We start from the raw sequence: 20,262 nt of genomic DNA, 5'->3' as shown, positions 1-20,262 counted from the left end.
GGTTCCTGTGCTGTAAGCTTGGGCCCAGGGTGGCAAGGTTGACAAGGTGGAATCTTTAAGACATGTGACCTAAGCCAAGGTCACTGAGTCACCAGTCAAGGCCCTTGGCAAGGATGAATGTGGTTCTCCAAGGGTACTCATGTGAGCAAAAGCAAAACCACCCCACTTCTCTACCAGACTGACACAGCCTGGCAGACTGGCCAAGACACCAGCACCTGGCCCTTGAGCCTCCAAGACTATATGCTGAGTGTCTTCTCATTAGAAAGCACCCAGCTCCAGGCATTATGTGATGGTGACACAAAACAGAAAGGAGGCTGCTTTAAGGTCACTCTGCTGGAAGATGGGACAGCTGGGCCTTGATTCAAAATTTAACCAACTCCAGGTTTCTTCCCACGTTTTTCCAGTGCAACACACTTACTCTGTCATGTCCTCAGTGAGATAGCAGGCTGCTCTTAAGATCTCTTTGAAACAAAAAGGTGCAAATAGGTATCGCAAAAATGACAAAAATACTAAGAAATAACAACAACATGACTAAGCACTTACTCTGCACTAGGTACCTCTAAGGACTTTATTTTATTCATTGTCTAATAATCCAAAGAAGCAAGTGCTCTTACCAGTTCCATGATACAGATGACAAGACAAAGGCTTGGAAAGGCCAGCGAGGTTGCCAATGGGCGGCAGCAGCAGAATTTGAGCCCCAGGAGTCTACTTCTGAAGTCCATATGTTTAACTCAGTGCAACAAAATCAACCCAAGAAATTTATATTCATTTCTGCAAGGCAGATGCAAAGTGGGCAAGACTGGAGCTCTAAGGGGATAAGACAAGTAAGCCACAGCCTAGAACGGTGATGCTGAGCGAAGCTTTTAGAGTTTTCAATGATACAAGCAGCCAGAAGCAGCCTACAGACCATAGGTTCACGAACACTTGAAAATGGCAAAAAGAGCTGTGGCAATCAAGCTAGCCAGGAAGCCACCTTTCCAGGGAATACCTGGGGCATTGACACAGCCTGTCTCTGCCCCACAGCTATGGTTAGAATAGTAGTTAGTGTTCCCGAGCAACATCATGACATCTCTTCTTCAAAATATGAGCTGAACTACCCTGAGAACAGGAAGGTTCTAATGTCTTCTTCTCCTCCTAGACTTATCAGCTCTGTACTCAGTGTAACAGCCTGAACTTCTAGATTTGGTCCCAGCAGGTCTGCATAGCTTCCAACAGGGGGCGCCAGTCATGTGAGTTCGTACACGCCCTCCCACCACCACCACATCGCCTCATTCTGGAGGGTACAGGCCCCTCCTTCTTGCCCTAAAGGAAGGCCTGCCTGTCTATACATGTGGTCAGAATGCTTGCTCTAGGGAAAGCATGCCTGTGAATGCCTGTGCAGAAGAGCCCTTCCTCCCCATGGTTTTAGTGTGAACCATACCCAACAGTCACCAGGCTTAGGGGGAGAGGAAAGACACAAACAAAAACAGCATGGCCACCACAGTAGCAGGAAAAATGAATCCTCAAGGAAATTTCAGAAATACTGAGAAAGCACCAGGCACCAAAGGCAAGAGCAGATATTAAGAAGTAGAGCAAGAATTTTTTAAAGCTCTTAGAAATTTAAAAATATGGCTGCTGAAATTAAAATATCATCAAAAGCTATTAAAGTTAAGTAAATTTCTTAGAACACAGAATCAAAAGGAGAGAATGTGAGAGAAAAGATAAGAGACTCAGAGAAGTCACCCAGGAGGTCTAACATTCATCTAAGCATTCTAGAAAAAAAAGAACAGAGAAAATTAGGTGGGTGAAAATAGTAAAGTTTCAGTAAGAAAGAAATCTTCATCCCATGAGAAAATGACTGCACTAGCAGATTGGAACAGTCCATCCAAAGATGACAAGCGGGAATGAAGTAAAATAAAGTTCAGCTGAATCAAAAATATATCCAGGGACATACTTTCAAACTGCACAGGGCAAAAAGACCCCAAAATGTCAAGGAGAAAATAAGTCACCTACACAAGCATACAAAACATATGGGCATCCCATTTCTCACAGCAGAAAAGGTACCAATACCTCCAAAGATCTCAGGGAAGAAGACTTTTTTAATTTACCATTCTGACTAAACTATCAAGCAACAAACAGCAAGGGCAGACCAAAGATACTTCCCCACAGCCAAGACTCAGACAGCGGCTGCTCTACTGCTGGGAAATTACTTAATGTATCCTATTAAAATAAAATATACTTTAAAATTTTAGGCCAGGGAGGTCGCTCAGTGACTGACATAAATGCCTTCCTGACAAGCATAAAGTCCTGAGTTCAATCTGTGGGTCCAAAAAAAAAAAAATTTTAAATCAAGACCAACAAAATCGTAAGACTCAAGAAAAAGTGGTTCCTTTCTAGAGCACTGAGGAACGTCTGCAATCTCCTGGTGCCAACTGCTCCTGAGAATGAAGTCTCCAGAAAGAATGTGTACGCTCTGTTTAGGGCAACAGGTATGCTTGAGAATTTGAAGGGATGAATAAAGATATGGTAATGATAATAACAAACAAAAAGCTAAAGGAACTATAAAAAAAAAAAAAGATTACTCAATAACTCATGAAGAGTAAGAATAGACAAACCCTCTGTCCTTAACACTAGATATATCACTGTTGGGTCATTTGAGGATTTGGGTAGGTAAATGTGATCCTAACTTTCCACTGGTCACTGCAGAGGGAAACTGTCACAGCCCTACTACTCTAGATCATTTCTTGACATTCAAGATTTAAAGTCAATCTATGGACAAAGCACAGTAGACATGTAGTCCTGACTGCAAGATATGCCATGAAGATAGTCACAAGCTTGACGCCATTATAGGAAAGCTGAACCCAAGAAAGAGGGCTCGATGGAGAAAGGGCACCTAACATTGGCATCTTTGAATTGGAAAATCAAAAGTTACAATGAAAAGTCGCCGAAGAGATACAGGCTTAAGACGCTCTGTAAAGTAATAAATTCTGTCAATAAACAATGAACCTGGGGCAGGGGAGATGGATCAGTAGAATGAACCTAATACTGATTCTAAAAGACAGGAGGAAACAGCATTAGAAAACTAAAGGTGAACCCTTCATATTGATGTAGGGAACCTCTAAATGATATAGGGAGAAAAACTGATCTCCCCACCTAAAAGGTACCTGGGACAAGTTCGTGTTCGCTAAAACCAAAGAATGAATTTTAGGAGCAAATAGAGGTTATTGAGGGAAAGAAAGCTCCTGTTCGAGAGAGGGACAGGAGGAGGGCCCGAGTGGGTAGTTCCCCAGGAAGTTGTCTCTTCCAGGGACTTTAATACAGGAAAACCATGCAGTGAGGCGGGTCTAAGGTGGTGGAGAAGACATGGGAACTCAGTTAGTTGGGCATGAGGTGGGACAAAACTTTGGTCAATAAATGAGATTACAAGCACCACTGCTCAGGTAAAACTGATTAAATCCAGGACCAAATGGGGAAACAAGTCAGGTAGCAAGGGGGCATGAATATGGACAGGATTTCTTCCTGTTGGGGGTTGGGCTAGGGACTCATTTGGACTCTTTCAAGGTGATTGATTCCTATTTAGAATATCAATCCCTGATGCCTGTGGGTAGGGAATTATGTAGCTGTGTTTCCTCTTTTGTCTTGGTCTTGAGGTGTGGCCCATATGGGAGTGTCTGTCTCTTCCAAGTTGCAAAGCCACCTTGTCTTCTATCTTATCTGACTGCCTATAATATTTCTATCTAATTTAGCTGCCTACAACAATATTACAGAGTAAATAAATTACACTAGTACAAAATATCTGGAGCTGAGCATGTCAGGAAAAAAACATAAAAACAGGTTCTGAAGCAGGCATGGTTGTCACTGAAAGAACAGAATACCAAGAGGGACAAATGCCTTAGGACTGGGGTTAAAGGAGCAGGGAAAAAAAGGCCACTCCAGATTTCTATCCTAAAGTCATCAGTATTTTACAATTTGCTGAAATGAGCTCATGTTACTTGTAAATTATAACTTTAATAGAGATCTGATAAATTGTTAAATTATAAAGAGAGCTTCAAGGTGTGTTTCCTTCTAGATCTTTCCTCAGAGAAATAAGCTGATAGAAGATAATTAAATAATCATTGCATATGAAAAAAATTCAGCTTCAACGCATGTGAACAAAGAACAGAGCTTGGCTTCCCCAGGACACAGCTCTGGAGCAGGACCCTAGCAAAAGGCTTTCTCTCTCCACTTTAGAGGTGGGCCGGGGGTTTCACAGGCTCTCCAGTTTCCTTTCTCTGCAGTACCCTCAGAGTGCAGCTGCCGTGGCTCAGTGTAGCAAGAAACCACTCCCAAAGTCAAGGCTAGAAAGAGGTCCTAAAATGTATTAAAACATAAAATAGGCATCACACACTACAAGTCATCCTCTCTCTGCACTTTGCCAAAATCCCATGGCTCTGACACCACAGCTCTCCCTGCCATAAGCCTTTCCCACAATTTCAAAACACCAAAGGGCTACCGTCATTATTAAATTTTAAATGAAATACTCTATATTTTTCTTGATTCAGTGTGTCAGTAAAGTCACTAAACTGTCCAGGCTATGCTCGAAGTTGTGGTCCTCCTGCTTCAGCCTCCCAGAGGGCTTCGATGACAGGCACCCTCACCATATCTGGCCTGAAATACACTCTTTTCAGAGTATCTAAGGAATAGAATTACTTCAAAATACAAACAAAACATATACAAAAAATGTATTTTTCATGTCATCACATAATTATGGGGGAAAAAAAGAGCTACAAGTCCCCAAAATGTTTTGGTTTTTATCCTGGCTCTTGGCAAATTTTGATAACAATGCAGAGAACTTGGAAATAAATATTACGCCTTGGTCTCTAATGGGATTAGATGGCTAACAACAAGCGAGGGGACATCACACTTACACATTTGCGCTACCTAAGCTATCAGCTTGCAAACCTCACTGGCCAGCACAGTGGCCCCGCTTGCCAGCCCTGCACAGGGGCCTCACTCCCAGGGACACTGAGTCCTCTTCACGTGCACCCTGGCCAGAACCACAGGCTGACCCCTGCTCTGGCATTCCACTATCACCCACAAGACCCTGACTTTTCTGAGAAGAGGAGCCAATCACACCCGGAACATCAGAGCTCTTAATCTGAATCTTCAAACATCTGACCCACAGCAGCAGAAAAGCCTTGGAGCCTTAGAGTCAAATGCATGCCTGGTGGCGCAGGATGTGAGTGCTGCTTCCGAAAACCCGGAGATGCACAGCAGGAGTGTGTTCGGCCTCAGAAGAACAAGGCTGCTACCAAAAGGAATAAAAGTTCTTTGTGTTTTGGGTTTTTTAAAGAATATCCTATCGGAGTAGATTTCCAAAAAGGAGCTGTAAAGTGAGTCTCTAAACTCTTTCTGAGGAGGAGGCAGGCAGTCTCAAGGCGCAGACACTCACCTACATCCACCCCAGGTGCGTCTTGTGTCCCAGCGGCTGTGCTCCCAGACGTGAAACAGTACCATCCAGTAACCAGGCATGCGAAGGAAAATCTACAAATGAGCAATCTCTCAACACACCACTCCCAAGACTTTACTACCATGAGCATGGGAAGATACAGAACAGAACAAAGCAAAACAAAACCTCTCCAGCAGCCTTAATAGATACACACTTAAATGTCCGATGAAACTTTCAGTTTCTGGAGATCAGAGGACATGCCCATGACCAAGCAGCAAATCTGCTGCTCAGGAGTGAACTGGCCACAGGGGCAGCAGCCTGTGTGCCCAACTAGACCCGCCAAGGGCGCGCAGGATAAATTCACCTGAGAAGAAGCAAAGAAAAATCAGCAGCGACAAGGCTGATAAAGATGACCCACACTATCCTGAGAATCTGACAGTCCAGGCCAACCACATCCCTGAGAGCTCACAAAAGAGGCATCTAACCCTGTGCTTGGCTGAAATATCAGCAAGGGTTAGCATGATCTCACATGAAATCTGCCCCCAAAAATCTGAAATTCAGGGGAGCGTTTCTCAGATTGCAGTTCAGAACTCCTCATAAATTAATGAAAGTCAGACATTAAAGTTAATAACAGCCGGGATGGATCAAGCAGAAAGAAAAGGCAGCATCGGCATATGTGTTATGTGAATTTCTTAGAGTCCATAAATTTGATATTTGGAAGGAAGAAGAGAAATGTTAATTAGGAGAAATTTCATACTGGATTTAAATTTGCCATGGAGTCAAAGCTGTGCTATAAAAACCCCCAAGGAATCAGAAATCACCCTCCCTAGACCTAGGCCAACCTTTCATCTTGCTATTTTATACTTGTCAATATGTGGCTTAATTGTTTGCATGTGCTGGTTAGGCTTTCTCTTCCCAAAATATAAAATCAAGAGCTAGGTTCATACCTTTTATTCTACTGTGTGTGGAGCTCAATTAATGTCAAGGAAACCAATAAAAAAAAAATCTAAGAAGTCATCCTCTGCCTTCTTGCCAAGCCTTGTAACAATTTTCCATAATTTTTAGACTATTGTAGTTATAGAGTTCTCAGGGGATCACAGTCTCCATGTTAACTTTTCTTATTTTCCTGATATAGTACAGAAGGAGCACTGTTACCATGTGTCTTCGTCACACACACCCAGATATATCTGGGGTCAAATCAAGTCCCCTGAAACATAACTTTATACAGACAGGGGCTGGTATCTCACATTTGTCTTTAGAACAAACATCAGTCCTCTCTGCATCAGGAAGGGATTCCTCCGCCTCTGGTTGCTTCTGCACAGATTTCCAAAGTGGGGCTGTCGTTGTGAGACGCCTCCCTCCTGAGTTACGGCTTCTTCAGTGATCTGCTGAGCACTGTCCTTCTGCCTTCAGCCTGTACCGCCCTGCTAGCCTATCTCAGTCTTTTTCCTCTTTTCTCAGAAATCATTGCCCCAGCTCCCTAACCATGCTTGAGAGTCTTTTAATTTTTATTTCAAGATACTAAAGTCAGAAGACAACAGTGTCTGCTGTATGATCACAAGTTCGGTGATTGTTTTTTAATACTGTTAATGTATTACAGTAAAAGACACATTATCAGGCATCTCTCTCAAAATCCTGTGTTGCTTTGAACATATCTTCCCCATCGGTCTTGTGACTTTTTGAAGCAGTTCTGGAAGGTCTCTTTTGTGAGTGTCTTTAGTTCTGCTCTCAAGGCTGCCTCAATGTCCTGAATTGTTTCAAAATGCATCTCTTGCGGTGGCCAGACAGCTCAGTGGATTAAAAGTCCTGCTTAGATAGACGCAGGGACCAGGGTTCACTCCCCAGCATGCCCCAGGGCATGCTGAGATGGCAAATGAGACTGGCTGTGATGGGGCGTTTGTAATCCCAGCACTTGGGAGGCTGTAAACAGGAAGATCACCATGAGTCCAATCTGTGTAGTGAGACCCTATAGATCCTGTACTATACAAAGAAAAAAAAAAAAAAAAAGCTTCTCTTTCGTGGTCCTTTTTACTTTGGGAAAGAAGCAGGAGTTGCATGTGCCACGTCCAATGAAAAAGATGCTCAGTCATGCTTTTACGGGCCTCTGTTTTTGCAGGTGACACTTAGCAGCATTCTTGGTTTTGGTCACACCTCATGACGTATCTAAGGCAACTCTCCTTTGCCTTAAACCCAGTCCTGGAGCCCTCACTGAAACTGGCAGCTTAGGCAGGCACCAGGACCTTGTCCATCTTGGCTCATTCAAATTCAAAAAGGGTCCAAGTGGAATCCCAAGGAGATCACATCATGGGGTCCTCAGTCCAGCACTTGCTGTACATCCTGCCTGCAGTTATATTGCTACTGCTTCCTGGTGGATCTCCCAAGTAAAAGCACAGGGGCCGGGGAGGAGATGGCTCTGTGGAATAAGCGCTTCCCTGGCAAGTGCAAGGGCCTGAGTTCAATCCCCAGTTCCGCAAAAAAAAAAAAAAAAAGAAAGAAAAAAAAGTGCAGGGGACCTGGAGACCTCCCCACAATTAAATTACAAGAAACTTGCAACCTGGGAGGGGGAAATACTAACTAATTAGAAACCTGCAGGCCTTGCTCAGGTGGACACTCCCACCTGAGTACATAGTTGGCTATGACCTGTACACCCTGCCTGCCTGACACTGGATTGCTACTGAAAAACATCTGATGCAGGCTCAGGGCTCACCCTGCCCTCTCAGAGATGACTGCAACCCTACCCTAAGCCCTTGCCCATAAGAACTACCACTAACACCCCCTCTTTCCACTCTGGGATGGTTCTGCCAAGCCTCCCCCTTGCCAGGGTAAGAGGGCATTAGGCTCCTGCAGAGGAAAGAATGCCATTCTGGGGTCTCATTACTTAGGAAGTCAAGCAGCTGGAGCCACACAGGCTTCCTGTGCTCAAGCCTTGCAAACAGGCACCTCCTCCGCCTGCTGGGCCTCTGTTTCCTCGGATGTCAGAAGGGAAGGTGTGACAGCTTCTCATGAGGAAGTCATGGAGATTTAATAAGATCAAGAGTTAAGGCCCATGGCACAAGACATGGTGCAGAGAAGACCCTGTGTCTATGGGATCCAGCCAAGAGAAAGGCCATTTCCTAGCCATACTTCACAGCAGCTTGCTAAGTCCTTCCGGGCCACATCCTACCACTTTATGACAGCCACTACACATAAGCCAGGGTAATAGTTCTGAGACAGAAATTGAATCACATTACTCCCTCCACTGGCCCACAGGGTTCACCACATCTGCAGCGTCCTATGATTTTACATCCTGGTCTGGCCCACTTGGACCTCTTTCTGCTCCCAGGACCCCTATAGCAAAGCTCTCCACATCCTAGGCTGCCCTGACCCACCCTTTTCTGCCACTGTGCTCTCCTCTGCTTCCTGGTCACCACAAAATAAGCGGTTTTGCTCTACCACACCCTTCTGCCATGAATCTTCCTGCCTTGGGCTGAAAACATGAGCCCAATGAAACCTCTGCTCCTTTAAGTCATGGGTATTGGGTATGGTGTCACAGTGACAGTGACAGGAAAGCTGACGAACACAGGTACCCACACTACTCTCTGCCTCGGTGCTGGGTGTATGTGTTCCCCAACAAGAATGTTGGCTTTGAGACCAGGGACCTGATGATTGTCTTGGCACCTCGGTGACAGAACAGTGCCCAAGTCGTCGGAAGTCCTCCCAAAATGCACAGAACTTTGGAAATGACAGTTGTGCATGCAGAGCGGTGAGATCTGTAGCAGGTCACATTAGTGCTGTCATTAGAAAGGCAGAGACCTCAGGAGACATTCAGGCATCTCCAACTATTCAATGTCTCTTCATTTCATTCATCTGCAGCAATATGACTGACAGACACTATGTTTAAGTCACCAATAACAAAGATAGAAGCTCTACAAAAATGTGTCCCCAGATGTGCACACAGGCATTTCATTTAGATGCAAACTGCATGCTGAATCCAAAGGGTCAACCCATTTAGTCAGCGCAGAAGGTCTCCTGGAGGAGGGGACATCTGTAGGAGGTCCAGTGGCAAAGACAGAGGACAGAGTCATCTAGGCAGAGAGGGACATTCACAAAGGCTGGGGGAGGAAAGAAGACCCCACCCCAGCAGGGACAGGAGAGGACTCCCTAGGATGGCAAGTGGGTTCCACGAGCAGAGTGGCTGGAGCCAGGGCTTTGGAGGCACAAGCTGCGACCAAGATACTGAGTTAGAAAGGTAATGGCAGAGCCTCTGACAGGAAGTAGGCGAGGGCCCAGAAAGCCACCTACTGTGTCACGCTCTCCTGCTGCTATGGAGTTGGGAAGGTACCACATTCCTTATACAGGTGAAATAGGCGCACAGACATTAGACCTGACATCTTGCCAACTGGAAAGCAGGCTTATTCCTCAGAGGAAAGTCAAAGGAAGAGAAGGTGTTTGTTTCTTAGCACCCCTGCAAGCACCTCTCTGCTCCTCTTGACATTACCTAGGAAACAGGCGCTTCTTTTTTCACCTCACAGTTCAGAAGCATAATCAGGATGCAGATTGGGGGTCCCACCAGTGGACAAAGTAAACACCAAGCTTTCTAGAATGGGCTCCCTCGGGCCCACACAATGTACACTGATTGGGCTGCGGCCCCCCGTAGAGAGCACACTGCCTCTTCCTCCAGGGCCCAAGTCTGGGATTGCAGCTCTTTGCACTAATGCAGGTCTTTGTTCTCTTTTCTGGCTGCACAGGCTTCACTGCTTGGTTTCCAGCTGAATTTCACTCTTCTTTCTGACCCATCTTCATCGTCACAGGCCCCTTGCATGATTTCTCAGGCCTGATTGGTGCAAAAGGAGAGTTTTCCAACAAAATAAAAACTCTGAGCTTTGTGGGTTTTCATGGTGAATATTATATTTTGGAGGCTATTAGTTCGTGAGAAATGAACCCACAATCGTTCCCCATCTTAGCAAATTATAGTTTGTAATCCAGGTATTGTGCTGCTTGGGGGCTACCTAATATAGAAGAAGAAATGGGTTCCATTGTTTTCATGGGAAAATGTGACTCCACTACACAGAGGGTGCACCAGCACATGCTGGGAGATCAAGGATACAGCAGCCCACCAATGAAGAATGTGCCAGGAACCCAGCGGTAGGAATCACATTGGCAAATCCAAAGGTGCAGGTGAATGGACTCTGTGACACAGGAGCCCTGAAGAAGGGATGGGAAACACAGGTCTCTGAAGGTCCGCTTAAATATTCCAAAAGCCTGCTGTACCCCAGCACTTGTATCCCGGCACCTGTATCCCAGCACTCAGAAGTGTGAGGCCAGCCTTGGCAATTGGCAATGCAATGAGACCCTCTCTTTAAAAGAAAGCATAAAAAGGGCTGGCAATGTAGCACACCTTGGGTACAACCCCCAGTACAAAAAGAAAAAAAAAGGCCAAGAGGCAAGCTTTGGGGGTCACGTCCCAGACATGGCACGTCTCTGTGCACACCAGAGCTGCCCCCACACTGACTCCTGCCATTCCGCCCCAGAAACCCAGCTTCCAAGTCAGGATGATTTCCCTCAGGTCCCACTGGCTCTGGTCTTCCTTTGGCCCCTTGGCCAAACACACTTCTCTTCCTGGAATAAGGTCCTCGCCCTTGGCCACAGGACTGCGTTCCTCTTTCTCTGTCTAGGAAGCCTTCCACACAGTCCCATCGGATCTGGACCCTTTCTAATCCAAGGACCCTGCATTCTGCCTGCCGGCGAGCTCCTCTGTGTTACCTATGTGCTTGGCCGTAACCTACCTGTCCCTGCATCTCACTAAGCTGAGCCACAGAAGCAGGGTCTTACTTATTCTTTTTCTTTTTGTTATCTTTCATTTATTTATTTATTTACTTATTTATTTTGTATAGGGTCTCACTATGCAGCTCAGACTCATAGTGATCCTCCTGTTTTCAGCCTCCTCAGCGCTGGGATTACAGGCATGCTCAACCATGCTTGGCTTTGGGGGCTAGTGCTAGTGTACCTGGGATTCCAGGGCTGGCATGGCATGAGGTCCCGGGGATCACAACCAGGTCCTTGTGCTTGCCAGGCAGGTGCTGAGATCACTGAGCTATCTCCCCAGCCCCAGATTTGCTTATTTGTTTAGCACTTAGGCAATTCAATAAGCAGGGCCTCAGTTAACAAATGAGTGACAGAAAAAACAACAGGAAAAGAATGAATAGCTCAGCAAATTAAGTGGACTTTTTCCAAGAAGAATCTCATCAAAAAAGGTCCCAAACAAAGGGAAGACACAGGAAATAGAGAACCACCCACATCAGGAGAGTGCAAAGCAGAAACCCAAACTGAAAAGCCTCAAGAACCAAGAAAGCTGGATGCTTTTCAAAGAGCACGATGAGACTCCAACTTGCATCTGCGCAGAGCCGCAATGGGGTAAGCAGTAAGAGTTGGCCTGGGATACCCTGCACCAACCCAAACTGCAAAACTCACAAAGAGAGAGAATTAAGCCCTTTCACTAAGAAGTGCGAAGGCACAGCACAAATTTACAGATATAAGATCAAGAATGTGAAAGGAGGATGGGCAACGCAGCTTTCAAGAGACATCAAAGGTAACGTTCTTTAATTATACAAGAAAAAGGAGGAGGGCCTGAGCTGGTGTTGCCTCCATTAGGAAACAGGAGGGAAAACCGTTTGCAGGGGCTGCCGCTACCTGGTTAGAGTCGCCTCATTTCTGCACCTGCTCCAGGAAGGAATGAAAGGAGGGGGAAAATGGGGTAAAGGAAGGAAAGAAACCAAAAGGAACTATGGAAAATTACCACGTGGGTGGGAACCAATTAGAATCATTCTTTTTACTTTTTTTTTTTTTTCAACTTGTACCCAAGACATCACACTGTGCTACATCCTCATCCCCACTCCCCAGCCTCCCACAAGGCTGAGATTTCAGGAGTGCACCAACACACCCAACTACACATAATCTTTCAATACCTGGCTGGACTCGTGATCCTAAACTGAGCTGCTGCTGAAGGGTCCCAAGCATGGACCACATATTTAAGGAGTCCCTAACAAACAGGGAGATTGCCACCAGAATTGCAGCATCTGGAGGTGACTGTACATACAAGAAACCACCAGAAATGTGGGGAGGGGCAAACAAGCCTTGGCTACTAGAAAAATACCTGCCTGTCCCATTCAGATGGAGTCACGGATAAGAAAAGTGCCTTGCTCATGCTAACCCCACACGTGGGTCCTCATCTAGTTCTCTGAATAAACTATAAATGTATTCTAAAAGGACAGACTGTACATCTCTCAGGAGAATCCCAAACACTTGAAAGGCAGTATGCATCTGGAAGTGGATAGTTTTGATGACTTAAAAATGTACCACACACATACAATGGGGATCAACTGCACTCTGCCTGTTGCCTCCACACTAAAAGACTGAGTGCCCAAGTCCAGACCAAATGTTGCACATAGTAACTAATTACCAGCGTCTTTAGAAATGCTCTCCTGGCTGCCTCAATGTCGTGAACTGATTCACAAAGTTTCCCTGTCATAGTCATTCTAAATTTGAGGAACAGCCAGCAGTCACACAGTGCCAGGTCTGGTGACTGAGGTAAAAGAGGACACTCCACTGTGTTTTTAAGAGCTGATCTTGCTGTTGGGTGGCATTCAGCAGCAGAAATCACCATGTTTTGAGTACATCTTATAAAAAGACACTCAGGAATCAGGACTTGGAGAACTGCTTCAAAAAGTAGCAAGAACTAGAGGATTAAGTGTGTACCCAAAGCGAGGAGGGAGTGCTCTGAGGGAGAGTCATGGCAATGTGTCTTTATTATAATGAATTTTTATTTAAACACACAACATAGTTTTCAACCACACCTGGCATGAGTAGAATGCAGAAGCATCTGCATCTCTTCTGCTTGCTCGGAAGCTGCCCCTGCTGGGCTGGCTGTGGGTGAAGACCACCTACAACATCATCGCTCATGGGGGCCTGCCCAGGCAGCCCAACCCCATGGCAGCAGGTGGGTGCCTCATTCCTGTCAATCAGGCCTAGGCATTATGGGGGACAGGAAAGCCCAAACGCTGCTCCGCAACTAATGTCACTATGATAAAGGAGAGCTGGCAGGGACACAGGGAAGCAGCCACCCTTGACGTGTCTACATAGAAACTAGATGATGTTCAGCTGCCAGAACGGGGAAGCATCTTTGAAAGGTAGTACTTTAAATGACCATGAAGAAGAAGGAGAAGACAGACAGGCATGCTCACCTGCAATTTCGTCACACAGGAGGCTGAGGCGGGAGGATCACCACAAGCTTAAGGTCAGCCTTGGCTACATAGTGAGTTTAAGGCCAGGTTGGACTATATAGTGAGATCATTTCTCAAGAATCTCAAAACAAAACAAATAAACAGAAGGGGGAGAAGAGGAAGGCAAGGGAAAAAACAAAGAGCCAGTCCAGGAAAGGCCATCCTGTAAACAGAAAACATGGGTGTGGACCAAGGGTGCCTAGTCTGCCCAACAAGGGGACAAAGGGACACCAGGAGGCCCAACGAAAAGGCAGACACTGCTGGCAGGCTGCATGCTTATCCCTAGAAAGCAGGGTCTCCTTCCCCTCTTTTTCTCTGTCTTAATGGGTGGTCTTTAAGCTTCCCCAGCCCTCTCTCACATAACAATCCAAAAAAATTCACAGCAAAGCTCAGTAAGATTTTTCCTAGTTTCAGTACTTGTCCTGGTGATGTGGATTCCAGATTCACTCACAGTCTCCAAAGACCGAATTGAAATCATGTCTGGCACAGGACTAGTCAGACCTCACTAGCAAGAGCTCAAATCTGAACCCCCAGGATTCACATTACATCTCTATTGCTTTATTCAAAGTTCCAACACAATGGAGCTCTGTAGAGATCCATAAATTTACTTTTAGGGTTTTTCTTTTTGTTTGTTTGTTTGTTTGTTTGAGTACTAGTCATTAAACTCAAGAACTCTGCATTGAGCTATATCCCCAGACTTTATTTATTTATTTATTTATTTATTTATTTATTTTGAGCTAAAGTCTCTGAAATGGTAAAGTTGCCCAGGCTAGGCTTACACCTGAGATCCTCCTGCCTCGGGCAACAAGAGTGCTAGGATAGCAGTCATGTGCCACCAGGCCCAGCTTATTTCTACCTTAAATATTACCTCTGGGCTGATGAAAGCAAGCCAGGTCAATATATTGAATCTTTAAGACAAAAACAAGCAAAATCAAGGAGCTATTCTTCAACTCATAAGTAACATTTATGCAAAGGTCCAGAGGCTTGTGTAGACCTCCTCACCCCAGCCCGGCTCCCCTCCAATTCAAGACCAAGAGCGGACAAAATCAGATGCTTAACAAAGCCATTGAATCTGACCCAACATCAGAGTTTCTAGAAAGGAAGTCTAGTATTCAAAGGAAAAGACTTAATTCCCGCTTGGCCCATCAGCAGTTCTCCAAAGAGTCCAGACAGTTGGCATGAGACGGAACTGTGTGCTCAGCGAGCTGTCACTGCCTCTGCAGCTCGGTCTACAGAAAACCCCTCACTTGTGCCTCGTGGGCATTTTTGTCTCTCGCAATCTCAAGATGACACTGGGATAGTAGCAGAAATGTGAACAGGTGCACCTATTAAATATGTAAAATTCGCATTCTCTTCCACTTGCTCACAAGTTGTATTTCTAAGGGGTGTAGAAAGTCACCTAATAAAAAGACAGACAGGTAGGAGGAAAAAAAATGTGCATTTTTTTAGCACACAAGAATGCAAGTGGACTCCACACAACAGCTTTTTACCGAAAATAAATGCAAGCCAATTAAAAATTCAGTTTCTTTTCTTTCAGCTAATTCCTCAGGTTTTGCTAATTAGCAACTAATAGTTCTGTCATTTGAGCTAGGAAACATAAGGAAGAATACCAGCAGTGTGTTTTCAATCAAAGCATTTGCATGAAGGCATGAATCACATTTTCCATGAAGAATTACTGCTTGGGAGCAGTTGGGGCAGAGGCAAAAAACAGTCTTCACACTGCTATAAAACTGTAAAAGGAACCTGGGCTTTGGGAACAGCAAGCATCCTTTCCCCACCCCCAACCAGATCAGTGGAGGCCTTGAACGACAGGACTAGGTAATGCAAGAAGCTTCACATTAAGATTCCTGCAGGGACAGCTTGAAAATTAGACTCTTCACAGTAAGAGGGAAGACAGTGAAACACATGTTTTCTGTAAACGAGAAAAGAATAAAAGTTAAGTGTCGGACAGGGTATAGGAATGCTTGAACTATTATGTTACCTGCCTTTGCAAGTTTATAAATCAATAAAAAAAATGCATAGCAGGAACTGAAAGCGAGGAGTAACGGTGGTTTAAAATATCTGGCTACAAATGGAGCAGGTATGGAAAATTCTAGTAAGAGTTCTTTGGTCAGGAGATGAGGGCTCTCTCTGTCCCTGACTGCAAGACAAGTGCATGAGACCCCAAGTCCAGCCCTGACAGGGGTCCTACAGCCCCGAGACTGTCAGCACCACCCCAGGTCTGAGCCACGCTGCTGGCTCCTCTGCTCCCTTGCCTTGATATACAACCCGTCCCCACACGCGACCCTTCGTGTGCGAACATCCCCACACCCCCTTCCAGGACTTTATTCTGAACATATGTGGTGGATGTTTGAAGTGCCCGCTATCCCTTGGTTTTCTTCTTTTTTTCCTTTATTTTAAAATCAAAACCACAAAACCTAACATGCATTGAATTCTGCCTAACTACAATTTGTAAAGATGCAACACTGCATACCCAAGTATAATAAAATCTTGTGTAATAAAAGTCTTACAGATGTCCTTCTGAAGGAGGAAAAAAGCAGGGAGAGGGACTTTTTTCTCTCTTTTCCGGTCTTACAGGAAGCCTACCCACACTTTAGAAATACAAAGTTAGTATAGATAGAAGCACAAATTAGGCATCTTGAAAAGCCTACATTTTCCAACCACAGAGAAATGCAGGAATCATTGCGTGTGCTCCTGGAGCCAGGGACATGGGGTGAGAGCACTCTCCTCTCTAGCTGAGCTGGCAAACAGCTGCATGAAAGAAAACCGCCCACTATGATGTGCCTGGGCCTCGGGTGGCTGAAGGTCTGTGGGGCGCGTGCGCTATGGTCCGCCCCGCACACCAGGACAAATCTGACCAGAACTTTACAACTGATCCACAGAGGGTACTTTTCAAACACACACAGACAAAAAAAAAAATTGAGGAAATTGATCACCTTCAGCTCACATCAGTCATTAGCTTCCTTTAGTTAATTAAATCTGTATGAGGTAAGTAGATTTTATCACCAAGTACCTAAAAAAAGAAAATGTTTGCAATACCAATACAAGACTAAACAACTCTTTGTAGAAGTTATAACCTATAAAAACAGAAATCAAGTCATATCCTATCTGAACCCAAAGGCTTATTAGCTTCAGAGAGCAATACATTGATTGATATGAGTAAGTAATACCGCATCTTTCTGTTTTTCTGTATTTATCGCATTTGCATTTGTTGCATAAAACACTTTCTAGTAAGTATTTAAAACACAAAACTTCAACACATATAAAAGCTCTCGACTGTTTTTCCTTACAAACTAGACAGCAATCTTAATCGGCCTAGTGCAGTTCAATGAGGATTATATGTGGAAAAGTCAGAGGCAGAATCTTAACAACCCCAATCGTACTGCAGGCTTCGTTTGCACTGTCCCAAATCACACAAGAATGCGAACGACACGTCTTCAGGGGACAGGAAACGATTCTTAGAGCAGCCAGCACACTCAGTGAAGGTCACACAGGTAGCAAGTGAAAAACTGGAACCCAAATCCAAATTCCCTGCATCCTGAGCCAATCTGCCGTGCTGTGCGGGACTCCTTATTCCTGTTATCCGCTTAATGATCCAGTTTAGTTAAGTCAGTTTAGGAAGTATGTTGAGATAGTGGGTCAAAATCACACTGTCCATTTGGTTATAGACAGCTGACCTTGTGTATAAGTTAATACATGATTTTAGGACTGATTTGAACAATGTACTGGGGAAAACTGAAGCACGACCATTAAAGGGTGCTGTGTCCACGAAACTGAGGTAAGTAAACGAATTCAGGTCCTTCTACATGAGCTCTCCAGTGCCCAGTATTAGTTGATATCCACTAGAAGCCTAAGAGGTGGTTTCCAGCAGACCGCTGATATACTTGACCATTGTACACTTGTGCTCAGAGTCTATCAGAGGAGGCCATGCCAGGAGGAGAAAGAGCCCCTCCAGTGATCAGTGGAGGCCTGAGCCAGAAACCGTTAAAACCAATGAACCAAGATCAGGCTGCCAATTGCATGAGCAGAGAAAGTTAACGGTTCTCTGCCCACTACCTGCAGCCAAAAGAGATACGCTCATCAACTGTCCTGACTAATTAAATACCTCACTAATTAGTGGGCATCTGGAAAAGCAAACAAAACATCAATATGCGATGGGAAAAGTTTGTGTCCACACAGAAGGGCAGAAACAATACAGAGAGCTTGCGGCCAAGCAGCTAGACTTCATTAGAAAGAAAAAAGTACATGTGCTAGCAGGGTACATAAATACAGGTAGGAGGAGAGTGTGAAGTCCTGATTCTAAAAGAGGCTCACAAATAAAAATACAATCTGGAAGATTTCAGAATGTGCTCAGAGAAAAAGCGAACCAGCACTATTTTAAGTATCTTCATTCCTAACAGAAAAAAAAAAAAAAAGAACAAAACACAACACAACAAAACAAAAAACTTAAATAAAGAAGAGTCTGTGACCCGGACGTCACTCCTTACTTCTGTAGCTATAGAAACCACCGCTGCAGCAATAAGAATGACAAACACTTTTCAAATAGAGAAGCACTAGCCTCTTTTAAAATACCTCGGCAGAAGCCACGGGCCTTTGCCTCCATACTTCTGACCACTTCTTTAGAAAACACCCTTGCCACTTAAAACCTAATCGCGTTTGTCTCAGCAGTATAATGTGGCAGGGGAAAAGGTAGGTGCTGAGACTCCAGGTTGCTGCAAGGCCCTTTGATCTGATGGGTGCGCATTCCCCTTCACTGCAAGTCAACTAATGAAGGGATGAAATTAGCTTTCATCCTGGGCACTTTTCTTGAGAAAAAAAGAAAAAACATACACTAATCAGCCATCCTCACTAATCAGTCATCATCTGGCTAATGACCTTTTGCCTTAAAACACTAAAATTTCTGAATGATGTGGAAAAAGGGAAACGCAAACCAGTCCCCCTCTCTAGAGCTCAATGGATCATCTGGGACTGGAGCCGCGAAGGTTAAATGGCAAGTCTGAATCCCAGCAAGGTGATAAATCTGTAATTAAGGGCTGTGCGCTTTGGCACTTCAATACGAACTTCATTATACCACCCCCAAATCGTATTTTTTTTTAAAAAATGAGAAACAGGCCAGAAATAAGCTGAGCCTTTATATATTTTTCTTTGTGTCCTTCCTTTGGAGAAAACTACTGCATACTTGTGTTCAGAGTCCTGGCCAATAGGTCTGGAAAAGGAGCTTCCAAAATCTCTGGTGAGAGAAAGAGTGTGGGTCAGAAAAAAAAAATATTCCATGCTAATAAATTTAGCACTAACTTGCTAAAAGAGTTTGTTTTAACAAACCATTAAACACAGGAATAGCCAAAATCTTTAAATTGAAAATCATTAAAAATGAAAACAGTAGTAATTAAAGACTTTTAATGCAGCTTGCTTTAATAACTTCCCCCACCAAGCCATTTTTCTCCTGCAGCATTTCCTTGCATGGAGCCAATCTGGTTTGGGTTCTCAGGAAAAGTCCATGTTACATTTGCCAGGAATAGGCCAGCTTCCAGAAGGCCACCCCTAAAAAGGGCTGAGATGGCTTAGGCAGGTAAGATGCCTCTCTCTAAAAGAGGAAGGGTCAAGGATTAACAAGTAGGAAAAAAGTAGAAGGTATTTTTATAAGTTATGCAAGGCCAATAATTCATGGAGCACATCTATGTATACACACACACACACACACACACACACACACACACACCCCTCATGGCCTTCCTTCCCCATGGCAAGAAGCACTTACGGTAGTGAGGCTCCATGTAGCCGTTCCTGGGGTCCATGGCAAACACGGTCCCGCGGTAAGGAACGGAAGGCTCCGCCAGGTGCGGGAGGGACCCATGGACCTCCTTCTTGATCAGAGAGGCCCTCTCGTCGCTGGACGTCGAAGGCTCCTCGCTGATTTTGCTGAGCCCCTGCACACTCTGTGGCTGCATTGTGATTGCGTTTCTTCTCTCTCGGTGATAGATCTGTCCAGGACTTTCATCCTCTAAAGAAAGGAGAAGAATGAAAGATTCCAGAAGCCACATTAAGGAGCAATAAAAAAAAAAAAAAAAAGTCATCAGTTCAATCTCTCCCTCTGTTGCTGTTACCACAGAGAAGCCTCTTTCCCCTTCCTGGCAACTGTGCAGGCTACACACCTTGACTGGCTATCTGTAAGACAAAACTGCCTACGAATGAGGGTCCAAAATACACAGGGAGGGCTGAAGGTGGACAACCCCTTTTCAGGCTCACAGCTGACCCTGCCAAGGAAGTTTTCCACATGGACATGCCAATATCCCACAGGTCCCAAGGGGGGCTGAAAGCATTTCCAGCCTCAGTCCATGGGCACCCAGCTGCCCTTTGTCCGCCTTGAGGAAAAAGCATCTCTGGGATGATGGTAAGTCCAGTTGCCCAGTAGAGCTGTTGGTGGCACTAGGGTTACCCAGCCCTTGTTCCTCAGAGAATGACCTATTAGAAGTAAAGAAGAGTGTCGAAGGCTTTTTTTTTTTTTTTTTTTTTTTTTTTTTTTTTTTTTGTCATCTTTATAACTCAGAGAGAAACCTAACAGCAGCGTGAGAAGTAAAGCTGAAAGCCCATTGGTAT

General features: G+C 44.8%; 1 protein-coding gene across 3 annotated transcripts in view; it reads right to left on the bottom strand.

Annotated features, from left to right (window-relative positions):
• Gli3 (GLI family zinc finger 3) overlaps positions 1-20,262 on the bottom strand; it is a 278,402-nt gene that overhangs the window by 170,605 nt on the left and 87,535 nt on the right. For all 3 annotated transcript variants that reach the window (XM_004629558.3, XM_023713477.1, XM_023713476.1), the window contains exon 3: positions 19,424-19,666. In XM_004629558.3, the coding sequence (XP_004629615.1) occupies positions 19,424-19,666 (243 nt within the window). The remainder of the gene's footprint in view (positions 1-19,423; positions 19,667-20,262) is intronic.

The sequence above is a fragment of the Octodon degus genome, unplaced genomic scaffold (genome assembly GCF_000260255.1).
Source record: "Octodon degus isolate 3935 unplaced genomic scaffold, OctDeg1.0 scaffold00031, whole genome shotgun sequence".
In the NCBI taxonomy this organism is placed as follows: domain Eukaryota; kingdom Metazoa; phylum Chordata; class Mammalia; order Rodentia; family Octodontidae; genus Octodon; species Octodon degus.
Note: the sequence above shows the minus strand (reverse complement) of the source record. Positions and strands in the feature narration are given on the sequence as shown.